Raw genomic sequence first — 10,002 nt, forward strand, 5'->3', positions numbered from 1 at the left:
AGAGAGAGAGAGAGAGAGAGAGATCATGAAATGGGCCAGCCAGATGGCTCAGCGGATTAAAGCACTTGCTTAGGCACACTCAAGGACCCGGGTTCGATCCCTGATATGCTGCACCCCGGGGGCACACTGAGAAGGTGACCAAGACTGGGTGTGGTGGCGTGCGCCCACCCGTAATCTCAGCACTTGGGGGGCTGAAAACAGGAGGATCATTACGAGTCCAATCTATGTAGCGAGACCGTGTAGACCCTGTCCTAGCTAGCTCACAGCCTCAGCAGCTGGGAGGCTGACGTGAGAAAATGGCTTCAGCCTGGATAACAAGGAGACTCTGTCTCAATAAACCAATAAATAAACAAGTAAGCATGTTGGGAGAATTATTCCAGGCCTTCATATTACTAAAGCCAACTCCCCTCAAATAAAGTGAGGAGCTACTTTTACCACTCACTAGCCTCCTTCCCTCTTGACACGGTTCACATTCCCTTCAAGATAACATCCGGGCTTTCTCACCACAACCCCTGGCGGTGGTGTCACCTTCTTCGTAGCTACTCAAGGGGCAGAGCTAAGAGGCCTGGTCAAAGGCACAGTCCTAAATTCACAGCAGCAAAGGGCCAGCGGGGCCTCTTTCTTCCTTGGTGAAACCGACATAGCCTTTCCGGTTTTCTCAATCGCTACTTGGTTAGAGCGCCCTCATGTGTCTCCACGTAGTAATGCTTTCGGACTTTTCCAGGACATGGCATTATTTTAATCGCAGTATCAATACAATATTATGCAATGGAAAGTTTTCCTCGTCACACTTCAGGGCCCAGGTTTGACCGCCGGGCTCCCGTCAAGTCGTTCTACTGTACGTTTTAGCCAGGTTCCCTACTTCTACTCAGGCCTAAAGATTTCCTGCTTCTTGTCCACCTACCTACCCCCACCCCAGTGATTTTGAACAGCGCTGGTCACGTATGTGTCAGCTTGGTCTCCCACCACCTTTACTACTCCAAGCTTATCCAGCTCTCAAGATAACTTTTTCTAGGCCCAGAGAGATGGTTCAGTAGAAATGGTCCTGAGTTCAATCCTCAGTACCAAAAAAAAGAGAATTTTTTTCTAATGGGTACATCAAATTTTACTGAAGGACTAGGGGAGACAGTAGTTCCAAAGAACTCGGCAAGAGTTTTAAAATATTTATTAAATATGACTTGTTCTGTAACCTAAGAAAAAGACATTCAAAATGAGACTTCCTGAAACAAAACCTTGACACTTTGGAAGGGCCAAATGGCACCTGAAGACAGCAACATGTGGTAGTGTATGTACACACACACACACCATGACATACACACACACCATGCTCGAACATCTGACGCACACACCAAGGGCTTTCTCTTGCTGAGAATCAGACAGAATGACCAAAAGTCTTTGGAGGAAGGGAAACACACACACACACACACACACACACACACACACGTTATACCTGGGATCCCAAGAATATGCCTCAGGCCAGGGAGATGGCTCAGTAGAATAAGCGCTTCCCTGGAAAGTGCAAGGGCCTGAGTTCAATCCCCGGTTCTGCCAAAAAAAAATAATAATAATAAGCCCAAGACTATGCCTCATTCACTCAGGACCAAGGACGATGGAAACCTGCGGGATTTGCTTGCCACATTTGAAGTTCTTTTGCTACATGTACACTTGTGGAGTTTTCTGAATCAAAGCCCCCTGGCAAACTCCATTGACGATGGCCTTTGGCTTCACTGGAGGGGCATGCTTGGGGGAAGCTGCATATAATTTTTTACAGATCAATTATGATTCCCCACTGACTTCCAGTAAGATTTTTGAGCTGTTGTCTCTCGAGATTGATTGTCACTGTATAGCTAACACTTCAAGTTTAAGTTTCTCTTTTTCCTGTCATCCTAAGAATCCAGTATCCATAAATAAACCAAAAACCTCCTATTTGAACAAAACGCAGGTATTACGAGTGTCATTGTAAATATCCACTCTACATCCAGCAGTTTAGAAGGCCATTTCCAAGGCTATGAGGGGTTTCATCCATTCTATTGCAGAAGAGTAGCAGACAAAGGCTGGTAGTGTGGCTCAGTGGTAGAGTGCTTGCCCAGCACACACAAGGCCCTGGGTTGTGTCCCCAGAACAGCAAAAGATGAATAAGACAAGAAGTAGCAGGTGCTTTGTAGGCTGGTACCTGAGTCCTAAGGGTGTTGGTACTATGCCTCTGCCTTCTACACCGTCTCTCTGGTATCAAATAGCAGAGCCCCTCCCTACTGAAATTGACCTGGGCACCGGGTTCTGGGGCCCAGAAGGTGCAGCTAGCCACCTAAGGCAGAAAGCACTTGCTAAGTAAAGATGAAATGAATTACTAGGAAGCCACCATGGCTTTGCTTTCTGGCAACAGAGTCAGGCAAGGACACGTTTGTCACGGGGCTGTGGCTCTGGTCAGGTGGCTGCCTTTGCAGTCTTTGAACTGGAACTGGAGATATTATTGCTGTTGATAGGAAAGGAATTACCTGGTTGTGGCAAGGAAAATTAATAGTCTAAGCAGCTCTCCATCCTCCATTTTCCATGCTAGCATTCTGATTTTTTTTTCTGCAACTGTTTGCATATTCTGGAAGTGGGAGTGTGTGTGTGTGGTTTGATGTTTACAGATTTGGGGTTGCAGAGGGGAGTTTCCAGAGCAACGGAAGTAACTGCTTGTCAGTCAGAGCTCATTTTGAAAATGAAAGCCTGCAAGTGTGGGACCCACTCTGGGCCTGGGCCTCATCTCTGGTGGCTTTGGCCTGCTGCTGGCTCAAGAAGAAACCACCCAATAACTATACTATTTTATTTTGAGGAACTGACCAAATACACAAGTTGCTTTAAGTGTCCTGCAGATTCAGTCTGAGGCAAGGATATGTGAATGGGCAAGGGGGCTCCAAGTACAGATGCACACTTCCAAATCGCTTTTGCTGTTGTGCTCTCACTGTTGCGCTCTCTCTCTCTCTTCTCTCTTTCTCTCTCTCTCTCTCTCTTCTCTCTCTCTTTCTCTCTCTCTCTCTCTCTCTCTCTCTCTCTCTCTCTCTCTCACACACACACACACACACACATTTTCCCAGGCTGCCAAGTCAGAACAAGTAATTCTTTTGCACCTACCAGTTTATAGGTTTTTGTTTTTTAACAGAGGGTCTTGCTGTGGAGCCCAGGCTACCTCAAACTTGCGATCTTCCTGCCTCAGCCTCCCAAGTACTTGGGAAGAATTTACAGCTTGACATGTCAGAACAAGAAAAGAGAAACAGAACATAAGGGCCATCTATGCTGGCCACCAAAGAAGTAGTAGAAACAGAGGGCTGGGAAAGGGGTGGGGTGGGGCTCAGGCCCAGCTGGGGGAAACAGGAGGCCTGCTGAGGAGGTGGCCACAGGCATTGCTGAGGCAGGGAGAATTGCCCCAGAAGGAAGCTGTGAGGGAGGGTGTTCTGGGGGGAGGAGGGCAAGCCGAAGCTTTCCTCAGCTTAGCACAGGTTGGAGTTTGGCGCTTTGCACTTGATAAGCCTGGCTTCAATGTCAGTCACTCAGCACCAGAACAAAGGCTACCTTGTGAGCTGGCCTGCTCTGCTGTGTGCTTCCTGCTGGGTGACCTTGGGCAGGTGTTATAGCCTCTCTGAAAACTGGGAATCCTAATGATACTCAGTTCCTAAGGTCACCGGGAAGATTAAATGAGCTAATATACAGAGATACTCAGGAATGGATTACAAAAGCAAAAGCTGTCATGAAGGAACGCTCAAAATACTTGGGGCTGGACCCAAACATTTGAAGAGAAAGGGGGAAAATCTGGCACCTTCCATCACTGGTTCCCCGCCCCCCCTTCAGACAACTCCAGGCTCTGCCTCTCTGCCTCTCCCAGAATCGTCTAACCTTAATCACAGTTGAGTCTCTTCCTGGCTCAGAAGTCTTCCACGGCTCCCTATTGCTTGTGGGTTGAACTTGTTAACATGGTAAGGAGCACGTGGCAAGAATTACTGCTTCGTGAGGAGAAAGAAGAGCAAAAAGAAGGCTGGTGTTGCGCTTAGAAGGTAAAATATTCTCTTTAAAAGACCCTGAAGCTCTGAATTTGCAGGATCAGCAGGGCCACATCTCCGAAGAGGGCAGGGTGCTGGCTCAGATTCACCTGCAGCTGCTTCTTAGGCCAACTTGGGAACGCTTGTAGGGGAGGACAGAACGAAAAGAGGGCCTAGAGCCCGGAGTGGCGGGGCAGCAGGGGACTATCCCTTGTCAGTTCCCGGGAAGGGCTTCGGCCAGGACGCTGGGCTCCGGTTTCTCCGCGGGAAACCCCGAGCAGCACCGGTGCCACGGACAGGCTCAAGGTCACCCAAAGGGCCGGGCAGACAAACCTGAGTCACCTGCTGCAGCCAGGTGGTTTCACTGATTGCCAGGCGCAGCACGAGGGCGGCTCGGGGACAAAGTGCGGGGAGATTCCTGAAGAGATAAGAGGGGAGGGCGAAGGAAGGGGGTGGAGCGAGCACCCTAGAGGTCAAAGATCCGGCGCCCAGAGGCGGGCTCAGCCCGCCTGGCGGGGAGGAGGCGCCCCAGAACCTCTCTACACGGCCTCAGCTAGGATGCTGAGAGCGCAGGCCGCCCAGAGCCCAGCCCGCACCGCGCCCCTGCTGGCCCGCCCGCCCGCGGCTGGAGGCGGGGCCGCCCAGCTCACCTGGCTGTTAGGGGGAGACCGCCCGCGTCTAGGGACACTACAGCGGGGCTCGCCCCGGGCCTGGGCCGCACCTCGCGGCCCTCCACGCCCCCCGCCGCGCGCCGGGCCCTCCCCTAACTCGCTCCCTCCTCCCTCCGCCCTCCCTCCAGCCCAGTTGCTCAAGCCGCTTCCTTCCCCACCGCCAGCCCCAGTTCCTCTCCCGGTGGGGCCCGGGAAGGGCGACGAACGCTTGACGCCGCGGAGGCGTCCGCCAGACCATGGCCCAGCTCCGAGGGGCCGCGGACCCTGCGCCCCAGGCCTCGGACGCGCCCACCTCGCAGCCGCGCAGCTCGAGAGCGGACACCGGCAGCCTAGGCAGGTACCGGGGCGCTGCCACCGCCTCCCGGGAAGCCCCCTTTCAGGGTTTGCTGACGCTTTCCGGAGTGGGTTCGGGGCGCCGGCGGGGAACGCGGAGGGAGCTGCCTGGGCAGCAGGGGGCGGCTCCCGCGGGGCGGCCGTCTGAGGAGCGCGCCGAGGAGCCTGCCCCGGGCGGCGGCCCCGGGGGCAGCGGACTATGCCTGGAGCCACGGGAGCACACGTGGATCCTGGCGGCCGCGGAAGGCCGCTTTGAGGTGCTGCGGGAGCTGCTAGAGGTGGAGCCGGGGCTGCTGCTGCGGGGCGACCCGATCACAGGCTACGGCGTGCTGCACTGGCTGGCCAAGCACGGCCGCCACGAGGAGCTCATCCTAGTGCACGATTTCGCCCGGCGCCGGGGACTGCCGCTTGACGTGAGCTCCGCGGGCAGCGGCGGCCTCACGCCCCTCCACCTGGCTGCGCTGCAGGGCCACGACATGGTCATCAAGGTGCTAGTGGGCGCCTTGGGAGCCGACCCCACGCGTCGCGACCACAGCGGCCGCCGGGCCTACCACTACCTGCGTCCCGATGCTGCGCAGAGTCTGCGGGAACTGTCAGGGGCCGAGGACTGGGAGCCAGCGCGCGGCAGCGACCGCCACAACACCAACAACAACAGCTGTACCGCTGCGTGGCCGCCGCGACGGACCCCAAGCACTGTGAGCGCCAGGGCTGTGGAGACAAACAGAGCGGCGACCCCGCTGGCCAGAGTGAAAGACGCCGCGGGCAGCCGGGTGGCGCAAATCCATGGTCTCTTCCGCCATCTGTTCCCCTTCTTCCAAGACCGTTGAGGGCGACAGAGATTAGAGAGCTAGGAGTGGCGAGGCCTCATCTTTGATGGTTTCTGCCAGCGAAACAGAGGCGCCTCTGATGCAACTTGGACCTGTGAGGAGCAGACCACACCGGCCCCACTCAGGGGCCTGTCCCAGGCCTCTGGAAGCCGCCACGCAGAAGGACCGGGAGACTAAGGAAGCCCCTAAGGGAGGGAGAGCCCAGAATTAAACTCAAAACTTTTGGGACCAACAAGCTAGGATCAGGGAGCTGGTCCTGCTTGGGAGAGGAAACCGCTTCAGTAGCCATTTCGGAGCAATCACAAGCACTGATTTATTGGGAAGCATCCACCAGAAGAATGAGTTCAAACTGTAAACCACTGTTGCTGAGGAGACACCCCAATGCCTGCCTAATTGCCAGCGTTGTTGGTCAGCCCCTGGTGATGGATGGGTAGGCTACCCCGGCCTTGCCACTACTGTTTTAATGTATCACAGGTGACTTCCAAAGTATATTAAAGTGCAATCGTTTCTCCTTTCACAGACAAGAGTGCCTTTTTTCCTTAAGGACAGGGACAAGCTGTATACGTTTGTAGGGAAGAGGCCACCAACCCAACCAGGCCACTAGCTAGGGGGGTCCAGGCTCTGGGGATGATTCTCAGACCAAATGGCTGTGCACTGAAAAAAGTCGTCTCCCCCTTGGCTCTAGAGCCACACAGCTCACTTGTCTCCTGAGCTCTTTGGCTTCGAGGTCTGCCCTGGGTGAGTCTCATCCTAGAGCGGTTATGTAGGGGGCCTAGTGTTGCTGAGAAGTCTCTAATTTTACAGTCTCTGATATTTTCGTGGTATCATGTGATTTATTTAACTTGTACCCTCCAGTGAGAAGCCGTCTGGTATTTTTTTTCACGTTTGGGCTTTCCTCATCTTTTTTTTTTAAATTAAGCTCAATACACAAATTTTGCAAAACACCTTCCCTTCAGAAACAGCATAAATTCAATAGAATATGAAAGGGTTGGCTCAGCCTGAAAGGAGAGAGCAGTTGGTGGCCAGTGATCCATGCTGCCTTTAGACAACACTGCATCTTTAAAAGAGCACAGCAGTACCGTAGCTGGGTGCAGAGTTGCCTGCATGTCGTCCCATTTCCTTGGGAGACGTGATAGGCGCAGCAGAGAAGCGGGCAGAAAGAAGAAGAGAAAGGGGCTTTGCTTTCTTTAAGGATACGGGAGGGAATGGGGAAGGATGAGGAATTCTCTATTGGAACAAAGGGACACTGAGGCTTTTATGGCCTTTCACCAGGGATGGAGTTTAGAGGGGATGTTTAGATATACCTGAGGGAGCTGATTGGAGTCTTCCCTGAGGCGGCGGGAATGGTGGAAGTAAATTATGTCTCAGGCTAAGTTGGAGAAGAAGGGGAAGGTGGTCTTGGGAAAGATGGGCCTTTGTTTTAAGGGCATCAGCCATATTAGATGACCACCATAATGATTCTAGCAGTTCATTCTAGGGCCAGAACCTATCAAGATGGAGGCGGGAGGGTCACAAGTTTCAGTTCAAAACCCAGACGATTTAGCAAGATCCTGTGTCCAAATGTTAAAGCCTTTTAAAGGGCCGAGTGTTTAGCTCCGAGGGAGGGTGCCTCGGTTCAATCCCTAGTACCACAAGTAACTTAATGAACTAGTGCTGTGTCTGGCAGCTCGACTAGCACTTAAAGGAGTGTGCCCTAGTCCTTGAACAGTGGCCCACAATCTCCATCGTGAGCCACCTCAGCCAGGATTATATTAAGAGGTTTTTCCTGTCCATTAAATGATCCAATCTCTTCCAGTTCCCATTTTCATCCTGCCCCATACCTCTAGGAACTACACCTTACCCACATTTACACAGTATAATAGATTAGTTCCTTTTTCTTCTAACTTTTCTTTGGTGATTAAATCAAAGTAGGGAAGTGCAGAGCTGGCGAGATAGCTCAGTGGACTAAGCACTTGCTTTGACAAGCGCAGGGACCAGGGTTCGATCCCCGGTCCTGCATGCCAGGCTGAGCCATTGACTGAGTCTGGGTGTGGTGCACGCCTGTAATCGCAGTGTTGGGGTGGCTGAAAACAGGAGGCTCACTTGGAGTTGGGGCCGCATAGTGAGACCCTGTGCCAAATACACAAATGAATAAAAACAAGCATAGCAATGTATTGAGCGCTACTCAAGCCCCCAGAGAGAATAATTATATTTACTGTGGTATTAGGCATTGAACCTGCGGGCAGAGTGAGCAGTTCCAAGATTCTGGCATTTGGTATTGGCATCTTCCAGTAGCCTCCTCTGTCCCTGTGCCTGTTCTACAGATTTGGGACTGTGGTTTGTGTTCCATGTCCTCGCCCCTTGACAGCTGTCCAGGTGGGCAGGGCTTCCCGCCACACTGCTGCATTTGTAGGCTCCTGGCTTGGAGAGAAGACTGGCAGGTTGGCATGAGCTAAGCATTCATAGGGCACTCTTTTTTTTTTTTTTTTTAGAACCAGGGATTGAACGCAGGCCCTTGCACTTGCCAGGGAAGCACTTATTCCACTGAGCCATCTCCCTGTCCCCAGAGCACTCTTATAACAGTCTTATACATATAAGAAAATTTGGAAGCTAAGCACCTTAACTTTTGGCATATTTGGGTACCCAAAGCAAACATTTGCCCTGCCCTTTCCAACATGAAAATCAAATCAGCTAAAAGATCTGAAAATGCCTTTTAATTTTTTTCCTGTAGTCAGCTATTCCCCACAGATTTTTTTCTCACCATGTGATACTGCCTACCCTACCTCCTCCGTGTAAAATTGAGATCTGGCTGCAGGGGACAAACTCCCATGCTGAAAGCTCCCCCTGCCTACCATCAAGCCTTTGGCATTTCTGGTATGCTTTCGAGGCAAGACTGGTATGCTCACCCCAAGAGACAGAGCAAATTCCCTGAGAAACCACTTTCCAGGGGAGCGAAGTGGAGTCGAGCAGATGGTATAAAACTAACATCTGAGTAGTGTGCCCTGGGCCAGAGATGGGAACGGGCAGGGCCCTGCCAGGTAAGCAGGCAGGTTGGGCTCAGAGGTGCTGAGGGCACACCAAGGGTAGGGCCCAGGCTCAGCGAAAGGTGCAGGACAGGCCTTCAGGTGAGGAGGACATGGCCAGTGATGTTAGCAAATGCCCAGAACTATTAAGTCAGCTGGTTTGGTGGGAGCTAGGGAGCTACTAATTGCAAGGCTGAATAAGCTGCTGGGCTCCCAATCACAACAAAAGGAAAACAGACTATCAAGAGGTAGTTGAGGGCTGGTGAGTTGGCTCAGTGGTCTAAAGCACCTACTTAGAACAAGCTTAGCTAAAGCACAGGGATCGTGGTTCAATCCCCCAGCACCACATGCCAGCCAGCCCTGCCCCCTGGTGGGCTGAGCTGGCCACACACACACAAATTTTTTAAAAAATAAAAAACATCTTTAAAAAAAGGTAGTTGAGAGTCATGGAAGGTTTCTGAGCAGAGTGATGTGACTTTGGAAAGTCACTTGGCAGTCACCTGGAGGGTACATGTGCCAGGGAGAAAATTGGGGACCAATATGTCAAAGTAAAGTGACTCTGCAGCAGTGTTTCAAGAAAAGTCAGGCTTCCACCAGAGCATTTCAAGACCCAGCTGAGGGCAGCACCTCCACACTACTCCAAAGCCTGTGCTCTGCTGAAACATACCTAGAAGCCCCAGACAAAACTGACTGTGTGGAGTCCCAAGGTTGAAGCTGGGTTGAGAACTCCCCTCCTCCCCCACCTCTATTTCAGACAGACAGTACATACATACATAGTACACAGTGGCTGCTGAAGCAAAATTCAAAACCACTGCTGTATGGGGCTGGAGAGATAGGTCAAAGGCATTGAGCACCTACCTGACAAGCACAAGGACTCGAGTTCGATCCCCCACCCCACACGCCGTGTGGTCTCAGTCTCTGCCCCGGATCCCCAGCACACCATCTCTGTAATCCCAAATTGAGGCAGGATGATCTCTGTGAATTCAAGACCAGCCTGCAGGCTACAAGAATGAGTACAAGGCATAGGGAGACCCTGTCTCAAATTTAAAAAAAAGAAAAGAAAAACTCTGATGTGGTAGGAATTGCAGTACTTAGCCTAACCTGAGTTCAAATCCTGCCTCTTGAGCAAAGTGTTTGCCTCTCTGAGCTG

The 10,002-nt window shown here is 52.2% G+C and overlaps 1 protein-coding gene across 1 annotated transcript; it reads left to right on the forward strand.

Moving 5' to 3' along the window:
* The first annotated feature begins 4,685 nt into the window (after window positions 1-4,685).
* Sowahd (sosondowah ankyrin repeat domain family member D) lies at window positions 4,686-6,364 on the forward strand. The gene has a single exon (XM_004645702.2). The coding sequence runs from the start codon at window positions 4,927-4,929 to the stop codon at window positions 5,848-5,850; it is 924 nt and encodes a 307-aa protein (XP_004645759.1). The 5' UTR covers window positions 4,686-4,926; the 3' UTR covers window positions 5,851-6,364.
* The last annotated feature ends 3,638 nt before the right edge of the window (window positions 6,365-10,002 follow it).

This window comes from Octodon degus, unplaced genomic scaffold (genome assembly GCF_000260255.1).
Source record: "Octodon degus isolate 3935 unplaced genomic scaffold, OctDeg1.0 scaffold00236, whole genome shotgun sequence".
NCBI lineage: Eukaryota > Metazoa > Chordata > Mammalia > Rodentia > Octodontidae > Octodon > Octodon degus.

Bases quoted from the DNA above. Each gene is read 5' to 3' on its own strand.
- Sowahd (XM_004645702.2), top strand. From the start codon at position 4,927: ATGGCCCAGCTCCGAGGGGCCGCGGACCCTGCGCCCCAGGCCTCGGAC.